Source organism: Conger conger, chromosome 4 (assembly GCF_963514075.1).
Source record: "Conger conger chromosome 4, fConCon1.1, whole genome shotgun sequence".
NCBI lineage: Eukaryota > Metazoa > Chordata > Actinopteri > Anguilliformes > Congridae > Conger > Conger conger.
The window spans coordinates 70,648,512-70,672,931 of NC_083763.1; the positions used below are offsets into that span (position 1 = coordinate 70,648,512).

General features: G+C 46.2%; 1 protein-coding gene across 1 annotated transcript in view; it reads right to left on the minus strand.

The window, feature by feature from the left end:
- Positions 1-12,494: 12,494 nt before the first annotated feature.
- Positions 12,495-24,420, minus strand: part of exoc2 (exocyst complex component 2) — a 94,921-nt gene continuing 82,995 nt past the window's right edge. The window contains 5 exon segments of the mRNA XM_061238666.1: positions 12,495-13,182; positions 13,888-13,947; positions 15,630-15,691; positions 17,013-17,135; positions 18,139-18,194. Coding sequence (XP_061094650.1) covers positions 13,089-13,182; positions 13,888-13,947; positions 15,630-15,691; positions 17,013-17,135; positions 18,139-18,194 — 395 coding nt within the window. The 3' untranslated portion in view covers positions 12,495-13,088.

Consider the following 24,420-nt stretch of genomic DNA (forward strand, 5'->3'; position numbering starts at 1 on the left):
CATTTTGATATTGTTCAGTTAAATACAGTTTTCATAATAGATAATTGCAAATTAATTTCTGTTTAATTTCCAGAATTGAACATATTTCACTTGTTTACACTGACCTTCTCATAGTTATAGTGTTACCAAGGGATATGTAAACAGGACTGAGGTTAGGGTTATGGTTTGAGATACAGTGAGCATTATGGTTGAGGAAAATTTGGTGCATTAGTGCACAATTGTGCATTAGTGTTCTGCTGTGGGTGGGCAGCATTTTCTCCTGGATTAGTTAAGTATCATTTGTTTGTGTCTGTTTCTATTCAGTTTAGTTGTCATTATAGTGTTCTGCTGTTTATTTGTTTGTTTGTTAGTTAGTGCAAGTGCTGTTTATTTAGATTACAGTGAAACTGGGTTGTGTGTTTGTTTCTCTCAGGTGAGCTAGGCTATTAAGTTAGGCTATTGTTTTCACTAGCTGGCAGGCCACAGCTTTTGTTGTAGGAGGAGCCAATTGTTTGCACCCTGCTCAGGGTATAATTACTGGCACAGCTGAACTCACTTCAGTGTGCATTAGTGTTCTGCAGTGGGTTGGTAGCATTTTCTGTATTCAGCGTCAGTGTTATTTAAGCAGTTGTGTAGCGCACCAGTGGCAGCTGTGTGCGGCAGCCTCGGCTACTTGCCTCGGCGTACGAAGTCGGAGGCGTACAAAGTCGAGGGTGTCTATCTACGGATGTCTGACAGCCTGATATCTGTTTCTGTTTTTGCTGCCTGCCCTCACTTCACTGCGTAGTAGTCCTCCTGTCCACCCTTGTTCCCCCTCCATGTGTTTTCTTCCCATCCCTGTCCTCTCTCCTCTCCCCAGGTCCCAGTCAGGTAGGAGGTTTGCCTCCCGCCAGAATATCTCAAACCTTGATCTCCCAGATCTGCTGGTGTTGATCTCTGTGTGGCTGGTGGCCTCTGGAACTGCCAGTCCGCCGTCCAGAAAGCAGACTTCATATCAGCCTATGCCTCCCACCTCAACCTTGACTTTCTTGCTTTAACCAAAACGTGGCTCTCACCAGAGAACACAACCACCCCGGCTGCCCTTTCCTCTGCCTTCTCTTTTTCCCACACACCCAGAACCTCTGGCTCTGGCTTAACAATGTAGCCTTATGTATTTTTTTACTGTATTTTCAATTAAATACCTTTTTCAAAAAAAATTTGTTCAATCTCATTTTGCTAAAATTATTTATACCTATATTTATGGAAAATGAGCATAATTGATGTTACTCAAGTCTACAAATACAGTTCATGGTTGGAATTAGATGAGAGTTAGGGCTAGTAATATTACATTTGAGACATACTTAGGGGTCTGTTTAGGAACATTGGAAATGCTTAGTGCAACAAAAACAATATTATTTAAGGCAGGTAAAGTCACATTCAATCATTATTACGCTCAATTATGGGAGTAAAATTTTTTTTAATAAAATCACTAATCAATCAATAAAATTTTACTTGTGAAACATTTTTCAATGTACTTGCCTCCATAAGGTTCACATATCCCACTAGTACACGCTACTCTAACCCCCCTCCCTACTCTAAGCCCCTGTAGCTACTATACCCTACTCCAGAGGTCACCAACTCTGGTCCTGGAGAGCTACTGGGTCTGCTGGTTTTTGTTTTCACCTTAAAATCAGCACCCTGCTGAGTCCCAGGTAACCAGGTGAGGTGAGTTAGCTGTGTAATCATCTGCTCTAATTGATCAATTAAGTGCAGAGTAACAGCGAAAACCAGCAGACCCAGTAGCTCTCCAGGACCAGGGTTGGTGACCTCTGCCCTACTCTAACCCCCCTCCCTACTCTAAGCCCCTGTAGCTACTACACCCTACTCTAACCCTCTCCCTACTCTAAGCCCCTGTAGCTACAACACCCTACTCTAACCCCCTCCCTACTCTACGCCCCTGTAGCTACAACACCCTACTCTAACCCCTCCCTACTCTAAGCCCCTGTAGCTACTACACCCTACTCTAACCCCCCTCCCTACTCTAAGCCCCTGTAGCTACTACACCCTACTCTAACCCTCTCCCTACTCGAAGCCCCTGTAGCTACTACACCCTACTCTAACCCCCTCCCTACTCTAAGCCCCTGTAGCTACTACACCCTACTCTAACCCCCTCCCTACTCTAAGCCCCTGTAGCTACTACACCGTACTCTAACCCCCCGCCCTACTCTAAGCCCCTGTAGCTACTATACCATTACATTACATTACATTATTGGCATTTGGCAGACACTCTTATCCAGAGCGACGCACAACAAAGTGCATACCCATAACCAGGGATAAGTTCGCTGAAAGACCCTAGAGGGAAGATTTCAACTGCTACCTGTACAACAAAGATAAGGACGGGGCCCCTTTTTTTTTTTTTTTTTTTTTTTTGAGAACAAAGAAACAAACAAACAGAGCAAAAGTGACCAAAGTTAACTGTCCAAACACTGCTTACCTAGCCAACTAAAAATACCGATACACAAAGCAAGTCACAGAGACAACAATTAAGGTTCACAGGGAGGTAGGGAGGGATGGGGAGAGGTGCTGCTTGAAGAGGTGTGTCTTCAGCTTGCGCTTGAAGGTGGGGAGAGATTCTACAGTTCTGACCTCAACGGGGAGTTCGTTCCACCACCGTGGAGCCAGAACAGACAGTAGTCGTGAGCGTGATGTGGAGGTTCGGAGAGGGGGAGGTGCCAAGCGGCCTGTGGAGGCTGAACGAAGAGGTCTGGCAGGGGTGTAGGGTCTGATGATTCTTTGTAGATAAGCTGGGGAAGACCCTTTAACTGCTTGGAAGGCTAGCACCAATGTTTTGAATTTGATGCGAGCCATGACAGGCAGCCAGTGGAGGGAAGTAAGCAGGGGGGTGACGTGTGAGTATTTGGGAAGGTTGAAGACCAGACGAGCTGCTGCATTCTGGATGAGTTGGAGGGGTCTGATGGCAGACGCTGGGAGGCCAGCCAAGAGGGAATTGCAGTAGTCCAGGCGGGACAGAACCATCGTTTGGACCAGGAGCTGGGTCGAGTAGGGGGTGAGAAAGGGGCGGATTCTCCGTATGTATGTATAGGAAGAACCTGCATGACCGGGTCACCGCCACAATGTTCTCGGAGAGGGACAGTCTGCTGTCCATCACCACGCCGAGGTTCCTTGCACTGGGTGACGGCGTGAGTGTGGTATCCCCGAGGGAAATGGAGAGATCCAGATGGGGAGAGGTTTTAGCAGGGAAGAATATCATTTCAGTCTTGCCTGGGTTGAGCTTTAGATGGTGGTTGTCCATCCAGCTCTGGATGTCCCTCAGGCAAGCAGAGATACGGGCTGAAACCTGCGTATCAGACGGCGGGAACGAGACGAAGAGTTGGGTATTGTCCGCGTAGCAGTGGTAGGATAGCCCATGTGCAATGATCACAGGGCCAAGGGAGCGAGTGTAAAGAGAAAAAAGAAGCGGGCCTAGGACTGAGCCCTGGGGAACTCCTGTGGCGAGGGGCCGAGGTGTCGATACCGAACCAGCCCATGCAACCTGGAAGGAGCTACCAGAGAGGTAGGACTCAATCCAGTCCAGGGCTGTGCCACAGATACCCGTTGCTGACAGGGCAGACAGGAGGACGGAGTGATCCACAGTGTCGAAGGCAGCAGAGAGATCTAGAAGAATGAGGACAGAGGAGAGGGAGGCTGCTCGTGCAGCATGGAGTGACTCACTGACGGAGAGGAGCGCAGTCTCTGTCGAGTGGCCCGATCTGAAGCCAGACTGATGGGGGTCTAGCAGGTTGTTGTTAGAAAAGAAAGAAGAAAGTTCAGTAGAAGCGGCTCATTCTATAGTTTTAGAAAGGAAAGGAAGAAGAGATACCGGGCGGTAGTTCTGGATGATGGAGGGATCCAGAGTAGGATTTTTTAGCAGCGGAGTGATGTGGGCCCTCTTGGAGGATGCCGGAAAACAGCTGGAAGACAGGGAGGAGTTGACAAGGGAGGTGACAAATGGGAGAATGTCAGGTGTGATAGTTTGGAGAAGAGAAGAGGGGATAGGGTCAAGGGCACAGGTTGTAGGGCGGTGGCAGAGCAGGAGTTGAGAAACATCAGAGTCTGTAAGGGGGGAGAAAGTGGAAAAGGAAGGGATGGGCCTAGAGGGGGGGAAGGGCACAGTGAGGGGGGCGGTGGTTGTAAAGGATCTACGGATGACTGTGACCTTCTCATCGAAGAAATCAGCAAAGTCATCAGCAGCAAAGAAGGACTGAGGAGGAGGAGGCGGTGCATTGAGGAGAGAGGAGAAAATAGAGAAAAGTTTCCGGGGGTTAGAACCGGAGTTCTGAATTTGTGTTTGAAAGTATTTTGCTTTGGCGGCAGTGACAGCGGAAGAGAATGCCGCCAGGAGAGACTGGTCTGAAGCGTCTCTGGATTTCCCCCACTTCCTCTCCGCTGCGCGGAGGCTGGCCCTGGAGGTACGGAGGGTGTCAGATATCCAAGGACTGGGAGGGGATGTGCGAGGTGGCTTTGAGACAGGCGGACAGAGAGTGTCAAAGGCGGAGGAGAGAGATGAAAGGAGGGTGGCAGATGCAGAGTTAGTGGGGAGTTTGAAGAAGGATTCAAGAGGGGGGAGTGAGGTGATGACGGTGCTGGCGAAGGAAGAGGGTGAGAGGGAGCGGAGGTTACGGCGGGCTGAGGAAGTGTGGGTGGGAGGAGGGGGAGGAGGATGGGGAGGAAGAGGGAGGGAGAATGAGATGAAGTGGTGATCAGATGTGTGCAGAGGGGTAACCGTGAAATCGGAGCATGAGCAGTTCCTCACAAAGACAAGGTCTAGGACATTGCCCGCCTTGTGGGTTGGAGGAGAGTGTTGCAGGGAGAGGCCGAAGGAGTGGATTAGCGGTAGGAAGGCAGCAGCCTGGGAGGCTTCTAACCCCCTTCTAACCCCTCCCTACTCTAAGCCCCTGTAGCTACTACACCCTACTCTAACCCCTCCCTACTCTAAGCCCCTGTAGCTACTACACCCTACTCCAACCCCCTCCCTCCTCTAAGCCCCTGTAGTGACCCAGAGCTGCAATGGGAAGGGAAAATCTCCCAGTTCAGGAGGAAACCTTCAGAGGAAACCTTCGGAGGAACCGGACACGACAGGCATCCATCCTGCTCAGGCTGGCCCAGGGTGCGTGTGCAGGAACTGTGCGTCATCAGCGCCTCTCATCACCTCAGGGTGGGTCGTGTGAAGAACCTGGAGCTGGTGTTCCTGGGGAGACTGGCTGCTTACTCGTAGGTTCGGGGACAGACCGGGAGACAGTTCACGCCCAGTACGTTTGTATGAATAATATGGTCGGTATCTGAGCTGACCTGCTTGTGCGACTTGTAAATGGTAAATGGTTGGCATTTATATAGTGCCTTTATCCATAGCGCTGTACAATTGATGCTTCTCGTTCACCTCATTCACGCACCAATGGCGATTGGCGGCCGTGCAAGGCACCGACCAGCTCGTCAGGAGCACTTTGGGGGTTAAGTGTCGTGCTCAGGGACACTTCGACACGCCCAGATGACTGCTCATTGCGCTTGAGCCAATGCTGCCCTTAACTTGACATGCGAGCTGGACCAATGATGTGTCTCCCCTAAAGTTGAAATGAAACCTACCCATGCCTATTCTCAGGAAGTGTCACAGGCCTTACCACAACGCACTTCAGTTTTCCAAAAATAAGTTTAAGAAGCTAGTGCACCCCTGCAGAGAGCGCTATGACTGACCTACAGTAAAGTGCTGTGACTGACTTACAGTAATACAGGCCTTTACTGTACTCTTCAACCGCCCTTTCGCCATACAGGTACACAGGCAGCGCTTGGATATCGTTGAACTATTGTCTGTAAATTTGAATGAATGAAATGTGGCTAAACGGAAAACTCTATGCGTAACGTGTCATGTCTCTGCAAATAGAAGATTTAAAAATGAATTGACCTTTATTTGCCTGTTTACAGCACGTCAAACCTCAGCTCTCTGCAAAATGAGTTGTTTTTGCAAACTAGTTCACTAGATTCCATGAACTACAAAATGTGAACAAAAAATAAGTGCTCAAAAAATCCCTGCATTACATTTTGTGACAGTAAATGTAATTGTGTGAAAGATTGTATTTTCACAGAAGAGAATTCCTTTGAACCTACCTTTTTCTGAATGAAATCCGTGGGTGATTAGACTTCTAATTTTAGCATGACGCTTCTGGTTTCATGAAAGACAAAAACAACTGAGGGGTAAGTTTTCCTTTTGTTTTTAAGCGAGGGTGAGGGTGTACCATATCTAAAGCAGCAATCTTGATCTATGCTTATGAATGAATTTCAAAAGAAACCACCTCTTCATCCCTGACCACTCCACACACACACACACACATATACACACACTCACATGCACATGTCAAGTTGTTTAATTGGGAGTTTAAAAGATATTGAAACAAATCATGTTCACACCCTCCAACAAGGACACTATTTCAGAGAATTACATTCAACTAAAACTACAATTTTACTCACTTTATTGCAGGGAAATTATCGCAAAAATAAAGAATCAGTTTTATGTTTCTTGAAATCTTAAATGACTCAATGTGGTTTAGTTTCACTTAATGAGGCATAGGCTATAGCATATGGCTAAACAGTTAATCTTTGTGTATTTTTTGTCTCGGTCATAGCCTATAAAACATTTTGACTCAGCATTTATTTTCCACATAATTAGTCATAACTGATTCCAAACAGATCGACAGACGGCAGCTTTAACCGTCTGTCCGTAGCATCTTCGTTAGCGGCAGACTTGCGCCACACCTGCGCGAATGCGGGACGGGCGTGGCAGCCGTGAACGTCATCCCTGTTAGACGATAGGAGAACGGCAGTCTCCAGACCACGCTCGCCACCAGACATCAGATACCGACATCGCACTGTATCGACACTTTCACTCCTCATCCTTTCGCTTAACAGGTCACGCCCTAAGGACACGTTTAACCGTTTGTTCCAGGGATGACACAGATGCGTCAGACAGCGCTGCACCCCTCTCCCAGCCGTTTTGCTTCTACAACCGTCCCTTGGAGACGTTTCTTAATCATGCCGCTAGATGAAGATGCGGCGGTTTATCACTCTTGTCAAATATATTTGTCATAAAAGGCGTAGCTATATGCTTTCTGTTTGAAATCACGACAGTACACTGCAGTGTATTCATTTGGCAGAGCGACTTAATAAAAGGGAAGCAGTAGTAAATTTGCCGGCTTACAGAGAGCAATAATGACAGACCTAGACCAGTGAGTAGGGGAGACCAGGGACGGTGGAAACAATGGGTTAGTCGTAAAACCATCACTTTGGGCAGCAAGGGATGAGTTGTGGTAATGTGACCATTTTTGCAGGAATGTAATGCATGTCATGAATTACACGAATGAATGTCATTTGAGCACATATTTTTTGTTCACATTTTGTAGTTTATGGAATCTAGTGAACTAGTTTGCAAAAACAACTCATTTTGTAGAGAGCTGATGTGCTGTAAACAGGCAAATGAAGGTCAATTCATTTTTAAAATCTTTTATTTGCAGAAACATGACACATACAGTATTCTGTTGGGAATTCCTGTTAGAAATAGGCCATTTCATATTTCATGTTTAAGAATAAAAGTCTTTACTTTTCATTTGTTTTATTGAAAATAATGCACTTTAGGCCAAGAAACAAGTTCTTGTGTAAATGTAATTGTGTGGCTTTGATTTAAGCTAATTTCTGTTCCCGTTACATCCATCCTGAGCTAGTACTACAACTCACCCCAGTAGTGGAGTAGGTTGTAACAGTGGAACTCCTTGTATTTGTCATCAACTCATGCATTTTCTGATATTGTAGATGTCTAAATGATTAGTGGGTAGCTTATATCAAAGTATGAGAGCTCCAGCATAAACACTCATTGAGTTATACATGTTGGAGTAAAACAATTGTTCCTGCTCAACCTACCTATGCAACCAATGTAACCAAATTGTAAATACACCATAAATGGCATCTGCCCTATGAAGAAGAACATGCAAACACATGCATGCATATATACATATATATTTGTAGTTTTTGTTTTGACAAAACAAATAAATGCTGAACTAGACAGACAGATGTGCCTCCAGATAAGTCTCAGAAATCCAATGAGCTGATTTTCCTGGAAGCAAGCTGGTCTGCTAGCACCCACTCATTTTTGTTAATCATATGTTTTAGGTTTTCTGTGCAGAAAAAACACAATTGAAAAGATAAAATATTAATATTAAAGGGGGGATGGGCATGTACTAGCCGAAAAGAAGTCAGATTCCCAGAATAAACAGTAATTTGGTGCATAATGGTTCAGTGGTTAAGAAAGGGGGAATTTAGACATGCTCTGGGTTATAGCAGAGGGGAAGGCAACTCATTCACTATCAACAGACAATACACACAACCAAGTATTCATCAATAATAATTAGATTGACTAGGTCCCTCAACATTAATTTTACATTCTCCACGTAGAAGCGTTTATGTTTTATAAAACATAATCACGGTTATTTTAATTCCCTTTCTCTTCATCAAGAAGTTGCCCTCATTGACTGCTGTTAAAATTTGACCTCTTTTAAAAAAACATGTCCAAGTCATTTCAGAAAGACCTAACACTCATAACTGGATGTGATTGGCTTGCTGTTTAAAAAAAAAAAAAAAAGGAAGCAGAATATGCAAAGTGGTGGAGGGAAAATGCATCCTGTGCCAGAACAGCTCTTCATCGAACCCTGAGCAGTTCTTCATGGAACCCTGAGCAGTTCTTCATGGAACCCTAGGAGAGCCAATGAGAAGCATAGCGAAGCCTCAGACCACAGGCAGGGTGTACAGAGATGACGGAGTCAGAACAGAGGTTCCAGATAAAATGTAATCGTCATAACAACCCAACAGAAACAGGATGAAGGAACTAGGACAGGAATCGCAAACTCCGATTCCTGGAGGGCCACTGTGTGTGCTGGTCTGTGGGGCAGCCTGTAGAGTAGTGGTTAAGGGACATGACTGGGACCCGTAAGGTCGGCGGTTCGATTCCCGGTGTAGCCACAATAAGATCCGCACAGCCGTTGGGCCCTTGAGCAAGGCCCTTATCCCTGCATTGCTCCGGGGGGATTGTCTCCTGCTTAGTTTAATCAACTGTACGTCGCTCTGGATAAGAGTGTCGGCCAAATGTCATTAATGTATGTGTTCTGCCACTTAGGTGCGTCAGTCACTGATTGGCTAAAGAGTCTGCACTAAAGTCAAGGCCTAAAGGCTGCTGAAAGAGGAAATGGCAAAACCAGCAGAGACTGCGCACTCCAGGCCTGGAGTTTGAGACTCCTGAACTAGAAGAAGAAAATAAATCTTCCAAAAAATAGAAGACTAGAAGATAGACCAGAAGAAATTGACTGAAAATAAATGTGTGCACCACTCATTTAGGTTGTTTTTATTATTGCATGCATTGAGTGCGTTCAGACTGCAGACCTTTCAACATTCAGACAAAGGCTTGGGCCTAAAGGTTTGCATCCGCTGAACTCAAATAGAAAAACTTAAAACGAGTGCAGACTTTTCTGGATTACTGGGCTAAGGTCCATCCACACAAGAACGATACCTATAACGATAACTATAACGATAACTATAAATGCGTAATTCGTAATTACTTAAAAATCATTCTCAACTCGTGGGTGCACAAGCCCACACCACAACTATAATGAGAAACGACACAGGCGAACGACCTCGTTACGGTCACTTTCAGAGCGTTTCTTTTCCAGTTGCCTGAACAATAAAACGCTGACAACCAATCAAAATCCAAGCAAATGCGGAGGCCGACCCGTACGAGGTCACAGCCGAGATGATGCACAGAACATTACGGCTCAGCAGTGTGGATGCTCATGACGTTATCGCTACAGCTACAGTTGTAGTTACACGTAGTCCTTGGTGTGGATGGGCTTATGAATAACTGCATGAATAAGGGCTGCCCTGCACTGACCACTTCTCTCAAGAGGATTTTAGGGATAGGGGGATGCATTTCTAATTGCTTAAAGGTACAATGGGCAATTTCGGACTTCTAACGGCCAGGAGAGGAATGGCAGCAACAAACACCTTCAAACCACAACACTGTTTATCCCTCCCCGTTCTCTGTAAATGTGTGACGTTGAAACGCCATTGGCTGTGGCAATTAGAGCCAATTTTCAACCAATGGGCTTGAATTATTGTACAGTACAAATATTCGGCAGAGGGTGAGTCAGTGAGCCTTTTTCAATTATAGGAAGGGATACAATGGTCTCGTAACAATGTTTAAACACAAAAATCTTACTTACTGTACCTTCAAGAGGAGCCAGGATTAGGCCATTGGATGACTGCTTGTGTTTTATACTGACCATACTGATCATAGACAGTGATGACACTTATGCAGGACCAGGAAAAGATCAGCATGGGAAAGTGCCCGGCAATAATCTGAACCAGGCCAACTTACCGAACACATCACATCACACAACGTTTCCCAAAACACCAGGCCAAGTCCTGTCGAGAGGAGGCCTCTCTTGGCAAACAAACAAAGTGTGTGACAAACGATTCCTGTGCGTACGCGCGCGCGCGATGCTATCAGCTGTTCAGCGGTACAGGAAAGGATGCGGTGATTTGACACTGTTTCCTCTTCGCGTCTGGATGAAAACACCAAGTCTCACCTATGACGAGACGCGTTTCCATGTACCCAAACAACAAAACAAAAAAAAACACCCGGTACACCACAGCCGTGAGAAGTCCCGCCTGGGAGCAGGGGGTGGAGGGAGGCTGTCGACAGAGACTGTAGGAAACAGTGAAATGGTCCCAGCGTGCAGCAGGGGACCACGTCGGGAGGGAACCAGCAGCAGTGTTGTCAGGTGGATGGCGGTAAAGATGAGTCAGTGAGCCTTTGAGGTTGACATTTTGAGGCACCGCGCGTCGCTGCTGGGAAGACGCCTGAGCTTTTCTGTGAAGGTCAGGTCACAATCTGGCAGAAGTGGATTGTGGGTAATCACAAGCAGAACTCTGCCTCGGTGTGCTGCAGATGATGGTTTGGGCCAATCGCAGTGCGGGCCACATGCTTTAAGTATGGGTGACTGACATGTAGTCTCACAGCGGCAACGTGATAGTCTTGCATACAACATCCGCACCCTAAATGTGATTTGGACTAGGCATCTAGTTTTACGTTCAGCTACCCCAACTTGAGATCCCATCCTATCTAAAGTCTGAAATATACGCTTTCGGAAATACAACAAGATGCTCTCACAAGGCTTTGGTATTATGCTGAAGAACCCCTGCTAGTCCTTCATAAGGCTTCCCTGCTGAAAAAACAGCTCAAGCTAGGTTTAGAAAAAGCTGGTAGCTGGTTCCCAGCTCAACATGGTTTAGCTGGCTGACCAGTTCTGACCAGCTCCCAGCTCTATGAGGTTTAGCTGGCTGATGAGTTCAGACCAGCTCCCAGCTTGACATGGTTTGACCAGCTCAAGCTATGTCTTGAAACAGCTGGTAGCTGGTTGACCAGCTCAATTTTCAAGGAGCCCAATAGCCAACTGTGTACAGAGTACACTTCACACCTTCCTAGAGCCAAAATGGTGGGTAGCGCAGGTAAACTAGCCCTTGCAGGGTGTGACTGCTAACCTGTGCAGAGCAGAACGCGGTAAAGATAGAAACACAACTCAGGACGCAGGTGTTGCGCACCCCAAGCCTCAAAAGCGCTCCAACTTCCCCTTTCCTCTCAGCGCCTGTCCGGAGGGAGGGAGGGAGAGGCGGAGGGCCCCCACTGTTGCTTGCTGGGACGATACCAAGGACCCACAATAACTTCTCCTTTTCTGCCCTCAGCCAGCGACAGTTGCTAAGGCATAGAGACGTTAGCCACGATTGACCCTTCACAGGATCACTGATCTCACTCCACTGCATCACCCCTGCACCCATGAACTATTATTTCACAGATTCATTTACGTTACTGTACAACTGCACACATGTAACCAACATCCATTCACATTCACTGTGGCGTATCGGTGGGAATCAAAGCTACAATCAGGTTTTCTACTACAGTCACCAAACGTATGTTTAACATTACATTAGACTTAAGAAAACCAAGGGTCAGAATTTTATACTACTTATACTTTCAATAGCATAATATTACTTGGGAAATCTGAAATGAACATTTAAAAGGATAAAGACGAGGAACACTTCGTTTCCCTGACTTAGCTACACATAGTCCTTTACTCAGCTTTTCTCAGACAGGACCTGGAAGTGCAGAAAGTCTGTTAGAAAACTCATAAAATACTCTGAATGAATACTTCAGTTAAAACAACATGAGCCACTTGATATTCTGCCACATACTATATTTCTGAGTCAAAAGGGACAGTATTTTCAAACTGTAAATTTTTCTTTTCAAACTGTCATTTTCAAACTGCCAACTTGGAAAATGTTCCATTTCTGTTTATTGCTTCTGATTAACTGACACCTAATCAAAAGTACTCAAACATGGATGGATTAAACGTTTGCTAAGCTTCTGTTACAGTAAGAGACAATGGAGCTTATTCATTCACAATGAAAGTGTTATTTTTATTATTTCATACTTCATAAAGACAGATAATCACACAGTAAAGCAACATAATCATCAATGTAGAGGCATATCTGAACATAATGAGACCCATAAAAAGAAATCCTGGATACACAGAAAAGCTTGAATAATTTGGTTGAAACTGACATATTCAAACTGCAATGTTCCTGTTTCAAAGTGTTATATTCTGAAGAGTGACATCTAGAAAAAAAAAAAAAAGTAAAGACCTACTGCTCAACAAACATTTTAACTGAATTACTTACTGCATGACAAAAAGATAATGCGTTAATAGGCAAATTCATATAGTTTCCAAAGCATTAACCAGGTAATGGTTTCTAATGCAAGAACAGACTGAAATGCCAAATGAAAACAGAAAAAGAAGATGACATGACAGTGATATCGGTGTGGCACTGTGCTGCTGCAGTGTCAGAGAGGCCGGTGAGGAAGGTGAGGAAGGCGAGGAAGGCGAGGAAGGTGAGGAAGGCGACGTTGGCGGCTCATCTCTGCAGCGGCAGGGCGAAAGGAGCAGGGAGGGCCGAGCCGGTGACGCTGGAGGTTTGGGACGTGCTCATCTCTTGATGGGCAGGACGGAGGAGGGCTGAAAGCAGGTGAGCTGCAGCTGCATGCTGCTCTTGAACGTGTTCAGCAGCTCCTCCAGGAGTCTGGCACAACACAAGAGAGCCTAGCGGTTAGGGCAACCTAAAGGCTGCAGGTTCAATTCCAGTAGGATACCACGGTACCTTTGAGTGAGGTACTGAACCTGAATTGCTTCAGTATATATCCAGCTGTATAAATGAATACTATGCAAAAATGTAACAAAAGAAAGAAGCAGTGTAATCGCTGGATTAAGAGTGTGTGCTAAAAGCCTGTAATGTAATGTAGTGTAATGTAATGTAATGTAATGTAATGTAGTGTGGAGTAATGTAATGTAGTGTAATGTAGTGTAATGTAATGTAGTGTGGAGTAGTGTAATGTAGTGTAATGTAGTGTAATGTAATGTAGTGTGGAGTAATGTAATGTAGTGTAATGTAGTGTAATGTAATGTAATGTAATGTAGTGTGGAGTAGTGTAATGTAGTGTAATGTAGTGTAATGTAATATAATGAAGTGTAGAGTAGTGTAGTGTAATGTAGTGTAGTGTAATGTAGTGCAGTGCAGTGTAGTGTAGTGTAGTGTAGTGTAATGTAGTGTAGTGTAATGTAATGTAGTGTAGTGTAATGTAGTGCAGTGCAGTGTAGTGTAATGTAGTGTAGTGTAGTGCAGTGCAGTGTAGTGTAGTGTAGTGTAGTGTAGTGTAGTGTAATGTGGTCAGGCAGTGCTGCAGATGTATTGCATGTTGTGGAGGGGAGGTAATGGAGGAACGCTCACTTCTTATCAGCTCCACTGTGCAGCTGAGGGAGAGCCTCCAGGGCCTGCTTAAAGCTGGTACTGAAACAGAGCAGAGGGGTGAGCCCGTGGATCCAACGCATCACAACATCCAATAGAAAAGAAGGTAATCAACGAGTATCCAACCGCCATCAAACTTGACCACAAACAAATGATTAAGCCACAGCTACCATTGTGTTACCATTAATAATAATATCAGGGGCATACAATTCATTATTCATTCATTCATTCATTATCTTAACCTGCTTATCATGAACAGGGTCGCAGGAGGACTGGAGCCTATCCCAGCATACATTGGGCGAAAGGCAGGAATACACCCTGGACAAGTCGCCAGTCCATCGCAAGGCACACACACCATTCACTCACACACTCATACCTACGGGCAATTTAGACTCTCCAATCAGCCTAACCTGCATGTCTTTGGACTGTGGGAGGAAACCGGAGTACCCGGAGGAAACCCACGCAGACATGGAGAGAACATGCAAACTCCGCACAGAGAGGCCCCGGCCGACGGAGATTCGAACCCAGGACCTCCTTGCTGTGAGGTGGCAGTGCTACCCACTGTACCATCCTTGCCGCCAACAATTAATTAAATTAACTAAAATTATGAGTAAGTAAAAATAGTTAAGACAGGAGGAGCTGGGTTGAGTCAGGAGGAGCTGGGTTCGGTCAGGAGGAGGTGGGTTCGGTCAGGAGGAGGTGTGTTGGGTCAGGAAAAGGTGGGTTGGGTCAGGAGGAGGTGGGTTGAGTCTGGAGGAGGTGTGTTGGGCCAGGAGGAGCTGGGTTGGGTCAGGAGGAGGTGGGTTGGGTCAGGAGGAGCAGGGTTGAGTCAGGAGGAGCGGGGTTGAGTCAGGAGGAGGTGTCTTGAGTCAGGAAGAGCTGGGTTGCGTCAGGAGGAGGTGGGTTGGGTCAGGAGGAGCAGGGTTGAGTCAGGAGGAGCGGGGTTGAGTCAGGAGGAGGTATGTTGAGTCAGAAAGAGGTGGGTTGGGTCAGGAGGAGGTGGGTTGGGTCAGGAGGAGCAGGGTTGAGTCAAGAGGAGCGGGGTTGAGTCAGGAGGAGGTGTGTTGAGTCAGGAGGAGGTGGGTTGGGTGAGGAGGAGTGGGGTTAAGTCAGGAGGAGGTGGGTTGGGTCAGGAGGAGGTGTGTTGAGTCAGGAGGAGGTGGGTTGGGTGAGGAGGAGTGGGGTTAAGTCAGGAGGAGGTGGGTTGGGTGAGGAGGAGCGGGGTTAAGTCAGGAGGAGGTATGTTGAGTCAGGAAGAGGTGGGTTGGGTCAGGAGGAGGTGGGTTGGGTCAGGAGGAGGTGTGTTGAGTCAGGAGGAGGTGGGTTGGGTGAGGAGGAGCGGGGTTAAGTCAGGAGGAGCGGGGCTGAGTCAGGAGGAGCCTGTTTTCAGTGGAAGGTGAGTTTCGCTTCCCCTGGCGGGGCCCTGGTAGCATGTGAGCGTGCGGGGAGACAGGGGAACAGCTAACCGACCCAGCCTGACCCAGCCTCACCGCCCTGACATCACCAAGCCGCACAGCCACTTCTGAGTCATATCCCACCCCCATGGATGAAAATCACACGAAACTGATGTGTGAAGCTGGTTGTAGTCTTTGATAGGTGGTGTGTGATTTCGCAGGAATCCGCAGGAGTGCACACCGGAGTATGCTGCACATTTCAGTGCAACACGTAACGTAACATGAACATGTAGTAGCACACCGGTCACACCGGTCACACCGGTCTCTTACTTGCTCTCGGTTGTCAGGTACGAGGATATGGCATCTCTGAGGGCACAGATCTCCAGCCGAGCCTGGGGAGAGAGGGAGAGAGGCATGAGAGAGGGAGGGGGAAGGAGAGAGAGAGGGAGAGAGGGGAGGAGGAGGGGGAGAGAGAGGGAGAGAGGCATGAGGGAGGGAGAGAGAAAGGGAGAGAGGGAGGGAGAGAGAAGGAGAGAGGAGTCAGGGAGAGAGAGAGGAAGGGAGAGAGATGAGGGAGGGAGGGAGAGAGAGAAGGAGAGGAGTTGGGGAGAGAGAGAGGGAGGGAGAGAGAAAGGGAGGGAGGGATGAGAGTGAGGGAGAGAGCCGAGAGAAAGGTTGAGGAAGGGAGGGAGAGACACAGAGAGGGAGAGAGCGGGAGAGGGAGAGAGAGGGGGAGTAATTGATAAAAAGAGAAATGAGAAAAGAAAAGAGAACAAACTGGATATGACAGCCAGTGTTTTTCTTTTGTTTGTTTTGTTGAGCCCACAAAAGGACTTGTCTCCTAAAAAACTAGTCAGTTGACTTTATTTGGCAGTGACGCAGAAACACATTCATGATGGCTTGTGTTCTTATAATAATATAATAACAATTGAATAATTCAATTTCTTAGCTGTTGCTAAACCCTTTGCTTTTCTGCAAAGTCATTCTAAGTCATTCTAATACTAGTGATTTTACACGTTATAAAATAACATTACGCAGATCGTGACAATGTGATTACAATCTGCAGAATTATGTATAATCTCCAGTTCTAATCCAAACATGCTGTTCTTTTCTATTTGCTGTAAGGGGTCTAAAACCATTATTCAAAAAGTCTTTCAAAAGTCATATTTTGGAAAGAGTCAAAGTCACACCTTGAGTACTCTTATGAATAAACTCTTGCAAAAGCAAACATATTCATGCAAGGGGTGACACAACGAAGTCAGGCACAAATTCCCCTGTGCACTTTACTTTAGTTTCATATCACAGTCCTGCTCAACCTGCTCACCTGTGGAGCGACTGGGAAACAATGTGTGTGTGTGTGTGTGTGTGTTCATGGCTATAGACGTGTGTGTGTGTGTGTGTGTGTGTGTGTGTGTCCATGGCTATAGACGTGTGTGTGGTGCTAGAGGTGTGTCTGTGTGTCCATGCCTGTAGAGGCGTGTGCATGTGTGTGTGTGTGTGTGTGTGTGTGCGTGTGTGTGAGTGTGTGTGTGTGTGTGTGTGTGTTCATGCCTGTCGAGATGTGTGCATGTGCGCGTGTGTGTGTGTGTGTGGGTGTGAGTGTGTGTGTGTGTATGTGGGAGTGTGTGTATGTGTGTGTGTGTTCATGCCTGTAGAGATGTGTATGTGTGTGTGTGTGTCCATGCCTGTAGAGATGTGTGTGTGTGTGTTCACCTGCAGCGCTCCGTTTTTGCTGAAAGAGGACACACACTGCATGAGGCGGCTCATCTCCTCGGACACAGACTCCACGATGCGGGACAGCACGCGGGGGACCAGCTCTTTAGACACGGTGAAGACCTGCAGAGAGAGAGGCAGGGGTCTCTTCAGAACAGGCCCCTTTAAGGACACATTAACCCCCCCCCACACACACACACACACACACACACACTGCTCCACACACACACACACACACTCACACACACACACACACACACACTGCTCCACACACACACACACACTGCTCCACACACACACACACACACACACACACACACACTGCTCCACACACACACACACACACTGCTCCACACACACACACACACACACACTGCTCCACACACACACACACACACTCACACACACACACACACACACACTGCTCCACACACACACACACACTGCTCCACACACACACACACACACACACACACACTGCTCCACACACACACACACACACACACACTCACACACACACACACACTGCTCCACACACACACACACACACACACACACTGCTCCACACAGACAGACACACACACACACACACACACACACACACTGCTCCACACACACACACACACACACACACTGCTCCACACACACGCACACACACACACTGCTCCACACAGACACACACACACTGCTCCAAACACACACACACTGCTCCACACACACACACACACACACACACACACACACACACACACACACACTGCTCCACACACACACACACACTGCCACACACACACACACACACACACACACACACACACTGCCACACACACACTGCTCCACACACACACACACACACACACACACACACACACACTGCTCCACACACACACACACACACACACACACACAGCCACACACACACACACACACACATTGCTCCACACACACACACACACACACACACAGACTGCTCCACACACACACACACACACACACACACACAGCCATTCATTACAATGAAACTGAAATTGCTTTCAGTTATTATTCAAACTGGCTAAATGGCATCGTTGGCCACCGCAAATGAGACTGTACTCATGCAATGAGAAGACAGGGCAGAACCACTTACCTCTGCATGAACTGTGATGATGTTCACCAGGGCCTCCTTCAGGTAGTTTCTCACCCCTGCGGGTGACATTCACTTCGGTTAAGACCTTTTCTTCACATATAAAATGAAAATGTGACAAATACCAGTTTTAAGAAGTCTTGGGAAAAACAACAGAAATTAAAAAATAAAGAGAAATAATAATTTATCATTATAAGCTGTTATTTAGCTGACCAAAGCTTTTATCCAAAGTGACTTACAGTTGATTAGACTAAGCAGGGGCCAATTTCTCCCTGGAGCAATGTGGGGTTAAGGGCCTTGCTCAAGGCCTGGCCCAATAGCTGTGCGGATATTATCATGGCTACACCGGGGCTTGAACCAACAACCTTCCGGGTCCCGGTCATGTACCTCAGCCACTTGGCTACAGGCTGCCCCGTAGCCTTTTTAAACAATGCGTATTCATTAACGGAAAGTATTTAACAATACGTATTTATTAACGACAAGTAAATAAATAGCAAGTATAATAAGTCAGCGCGGTTGCTTTTCAGAAAACTGTTGGGAGAATAATGTAGGCGGAGGTTAGTGGAAACAGAGAAACAAACCAGCAGCGTTTCAAAGATTAAACCTGAAAGGATGAAAGCCGTGTCAGACCCCTGGGTTATCAGTACTCATTTCAGACGGAGAGCAGAGGAAGGAGAGCGTCATAGCCGCCTGTCCCCTGGTACAATCCACTCAGCCTCTCTCCTTCTCACAACTGGGCCTATTACGTTGTTCCGTTCAAAAGTTCAAACACTTTTCTGGGCTCGATTTCTCTCGCCTGCTGCAATTGAGCACCTTTTAAGAGCATTTCATAGGTTCCACTAGGCCAGACACGCTCAGTAAAGCCGGATGCACTTATTTATGAGCAGCCAAAGAAAGGCCGGTTCTGAACTGAGAGCAGACCAAAACAAAGAGAGCTGCCAGTGATATGACACACTAAATGAAGTGGGATCTGTTATATAGCGGCGACTGGAGAAAGAATACATGCGGATCTGCTACAGGTATATAACATGGCCACTTTGTGATAATAATCATTTTAAAATGCAAAAGCCATTGCAAACTGGACAGTGCCCTTCGGTCCAGTTTCCATCGGTCACCTGCGGATCGGTTCATTGGTCCTCTCGACCAGGGGTGAGTTTTTGCAGAGTTTTTATACAGTGAAATGAGGTAACTGGCTGCAATCACCAATGCTGGTTCATGCATAGATTAGATCACAGTGCAGTATTTCACACAGCACACAGAGACACAAGAACAGTCTTCGGCTGCCATCCATGTGCTCAGGAATATCGCTGGTGGTGTAAAAGTTAGGGCCAATTAAGTCATTAGCAGGGTCCAATGGGTAGGGGACATTATCACTGTGCCTGCCCCAAAGGAGTGATGGACAGGTGTAATGACAAATGCTCTAGACAGAGACAAGCCAAACATGTTCTAATGGGGAGGGGCCAGCATCACTGTACCCGCCCCAGTTGACTGATTGACAGTCTTAATGACAAGTGAAGGACTAACGCAATGTGCATTTTTTATTCATGAATTTTTTTCAAATGTTGGTAGAAGTATTACCTGCCCTGTGTGATTGTATAAGACATCACATCATTTCACAAAAAACCCTAAAGAAGATTGGAGACCAAAAACAACAACAAAAAAAAAGACCAACGAAAGTTACCACAATCTCAATCGGTTTCCTGTAGCAAAACCCTAAATGGAGAAAGTCTCATATCCTTGTGCTGGTGGTTGATCTGGTCAAATGTTCCTCTTTCTTAATACGTAATACAGACCTTGTAGCTTCAGTGAGCACGCCAACTGTGCAGCACCTACAACGCACTTCTCAGCACACATGACCAAAACCTCAGGTAGATCTGACCAAAACAGTGTGGAAAACTTCACTGCTTCTTTGTGTTCAAAATCAAGAGCTTTCTAAAGAAAACTAAAAAAGGAGCGTAGTTAAATACATAAACATTTAAAGTGTATAGATATTGACAGACTATAAAATCTAAATCTGTTCATCAACAGCACAACCAAATAGCCCAAGGAAATTAATGTATTGTACTATTAAGGTACTGTTATACTTTTATCTGCACAACATTTATCATTTGACATTAACTGGCATCATCTGTCATATGATGAGGGGTTCAGGTAAAGCGTTGCTGCATAATGTATAGAAAACGCCTATCCTCATGTTTTCTAGACATTATAAAACAACTAAGGCTTGCACTCACCAGACCTTGGACAACTACGGAATTGTTTTTGATTAAAATACTTTCCTGCGCTTGACTGATCTTGCCCGGGTGCAACTGAGCCAACCAAGAGGACCTTTTGAGAGTATTTTGTAGGTTTCAATGCACCAGACTCAGCAACGTGTTGAAAAGTATTTGAATCCAAAACAATTACGTATACGACCCAGGTCCGGCACTCACTAATAAAAACAGAGTTGGGTCCTGAACTGGGTTTACATTTGATGTTTTCGTACATAATGTGTCAGAATAGAGGCACCCTATTTGAGGACCCAGCTGTAGTTGGGGAGTGTTAGCAGCTCTTTCCACACCGCGTCTCAGTTACATTGGCTGGAGGAGCTGAAGAGGACACAGGTTAAGTCCTCTGCGCTGCACGCGCTGCAGATAAGGAGAAGCCGGCGCATCGGTGTTTAGCGGAACAGCTCTTAAAATAGCCTCTGGGGCGAGAGATGCAAAAGGAGGAGGTCCCAGTCCGATTGTCCTGAGCTCCAAGCCCTAAACCTAAGTTCCGTTTAAGGCCCCACCACACTAGTTTCACCTTAGCTGTGAAGAGAAGTTACACGCCCGTTGCACAATCCGATACTAAAGCACTTCACCTCAGCCCCCTCCATCCAATACTAAAGCACTTTACCTCAGCCCCCGCCACCCCCGTTTATGCCCGCCCACACCCTCACACACACACACACACACACACACACACATCTATATACACAGAGACACAGACAGACCCACACACACACACACACACACTCTCTCTCTCACACACACACACACACACACACACTCACGTATATATACACACAGACACACACACACACACACACACACACACACATAGACACAGATACATACACACACACACACACACACACACACAGACACATACACACACAAGCACACACGCACACACATATATATATAAACACACACAAACACACACATACACACACACACACATACACATATGCACACGCACACATACACACACACACAGACACACAGTCACACACGGACACACACACAGGTTCAGCTCTCATACTTCACACAAACCAGAGAAATGTTATCAATTAAATATTGCAAAACATTTACAACACATCAATAAATTTCTCATTACAGAAGCCAAACAGTGCACCAGTGGTCATCCAGAAAATCACCTAAAAAGGGTTCTCTGAACGTTTGAAAAATCACATTTTTACCGTGATGGAAAGAGAGACTTTATAAACCCTAGAATAGGAGGAACGATCATTAAAAACGTATGACCCAAACAATCTTAGTGTTTAATCTATGAAGAATTCTTAATGCAGGAGAGCGATTGGGAGAACACGATGAAGCACCAGTTACCATGGTGTATATGAAGCCACACATTCCCGTCACTGTAATTAAATAATAATGAAACAACTCAGTGATATGAACAGAATCTGACCATGCATAGAGCGTTACCCTACACCCCACCAGTCATCAGTTCATCAGTTCATCAGTTCAACATCAGTGCAGCACCAAAGCCGACATTCTGAGGAGTGCAGCGCTTTTTATTAACTGTAAAAGAGGACACTGTTTATTCTAGTCAACTATCCTGAAAGGTATGCGTACTTCAGATTACATCACAACCACCTACTCACATCCTTTTAGACCGGCCCAGCATTTCTCAGTAAGCCATCAACAGTAATACAACTCAGCAAAATAAACGGTACAGTGCTCTTAAATGAACAGCACAGGCACAAACGCAAGCACCGCTAACAAGAAACGCCGGGCGCAATGTGAGAAGTGACGATGCCCAACGCTGACCTTTTAAGGTTTGGTGTAGTTTCACTCCTGGCCAAACGGCCAGCAGAAATGGGAAGTCTGAAGGTGAAGTCTTGCCCGGCCTTGACAGGAACTGATCTAGAATTGATTTACAACTGATCAGTCAGGCCAGGTCTAGTTGTATAACAAACTGCTAAATGCAAAAGAAGTAGAAAATCAGTCAACAAAAAATGAAATACGCAAAACTTTCCCTGAACACGGTTGTCGGTTAGACAACTACGTAAGTGTGAAAAACAGCAGGACAGACTGGGTGGCGGAACGGTACAGAAACACAATGGCTGCTCACTGTCTCATATGGATCCTATGACCCTGTACAGGGTCCCCCAGGGTCAGTGATGTAAGAGTGATGTAACAGAGGGGAGCCAATGGCTGGCCTGCTTTCTCACACTGGCCTACTACACAACCCCATCTTCCCAGCAACCATCCCCCTGTTCGTGCTCTCTCTTCCCGCATTCTCTTTCCCTCCCCTTTTCAAGATGATCTCGCCCTCTATCGTTCTCTCACTGTTTCTATCCCTCATTCCTCTCTGTCATTCTCTCTCTCTTTCCATCCCTCCTTTCTTGGATTATCTCTCCCCCTATGTCGCTCTATCTGTTTGTCTCTCCCTTCTTCCTCTCTCTCTCTCTATCCATCCCTCCTTTCTTCCAATTATCTCACACTCTCCCTTCACTCTCACCAATTCTTTCTCCCTTCCCCTTCTCCCATTCCCATCCTCTCCGCTCGCTCCCTCTGTCTGTGTCAGTCTGTGCCTGTCCCTCTCTTTCTCTCCCTTCTCACTCTCCCATTCTCTTTCCCTCCCTCATTCCTCCCTCTCTCTCTCCCTCACAACTTCCTCTCTCTCCCCTGGGGATCACAGCACACCACAGGCTTTGGCCCTGGCCCTGTCCTTCTCTCTCTCTCTCCCTTCTTACTCTCTCATTCTCTTTCCCTCCCTCCATTCTCTCACACCCCCTCTCTCTCTCTCTCTCTCTCTCTCTCTCCCCCCCTCTCCCTCAGCTGTGTTTGTGTGTGTGATGTGTTCTGCAGCATTAGCAGGCAGCCTCTCTGCCCACGTGGCTGGTAAGTACAGCTTGAGGCCGGGCGCGCGGAGTCTGTGTGCAGGGGGAGAGGCAGCGGAAACCCCCCTCAGAGTGAGGACTCCCTGAGAGACCGCCTGCCCAGGGCCCCTTCAGGGTGTACTGGAACACAGACCTCGTTTACAGTAAGCCAGCACGGTCTCAATCTGGCAACCGCACATTCGTACTCAAATTCGTTCACACACACACACACACACTCACACAGACACACACATGGGTCCATTCTGGCCATAGGGACCAAACAAACTCTGCAAGAGTTGCCTTAACACTGAACATTTTACTGTGGTCAAACGAGTACCATATCAAGCCCTGGCATCCCACTTGTCCTGTTGTACAGTTTTATATGTAGTACATTGACTGTACGGTATCTCTGTTCGTTAAGTGCCTACTGGTTTCGACTATGTATTCACACGCTACACAATTTTCACACAATCTTTCGGTACTTTCTGAGGTAAATACCAATTTTTATGAAAGTCACGTTTAGGGCTGTGCAATGAAAACGTATAGAAACCGGCATTTAAAATATCTCACCGACTTTATCTTGCTCTTGTCAGTTAATTCGGTTAATGCTTTCCCCAATGCGTGCGTCCATGAACTGTCCCCTTAAAAAAATACTCACTCAAAGCGAGCAAACGGAGCCAATAAATTAATCCGAGCAGTTTATACCGAAAAAGAATAACGTTTCCGTCGTTTAGACACATTCAGGCTTCAGTGAAGAGAACACCGAACAAAAACAAGTCAAACGTAAACACTGTCAAAAAGACGACTTCAGCGAACAATGGTAACACAACCAGTATGAAGACAGTGTTTTTATTTTTATTTTTATAAGTGTATCAAATTATCGTAAAAGTCATATAGCACAGCCCTTGTCATGCGTTAGTTATCTTTGAAAGTGACCATCTTTCAGAAAATAACGCAGAACCGCGTGAGCTGCTACGGTTGACACGAATTTTCAAAAACGGATTATTAAAAAACGGATTAAACCTGTTTTTAATACATTCGTAATAGACCGAATCTCTGCCCAATGGAAACAATGAGACTTTTTTTCAAAACAAAAACAAAATGATGCGTATCACTTTCATTCTGGTTCAGTTCAGGTATGCCAAGTCAGTTCCAGTAAGTCTATTTTTACCCTCTGGAGTAGTAAATTGCTTTTA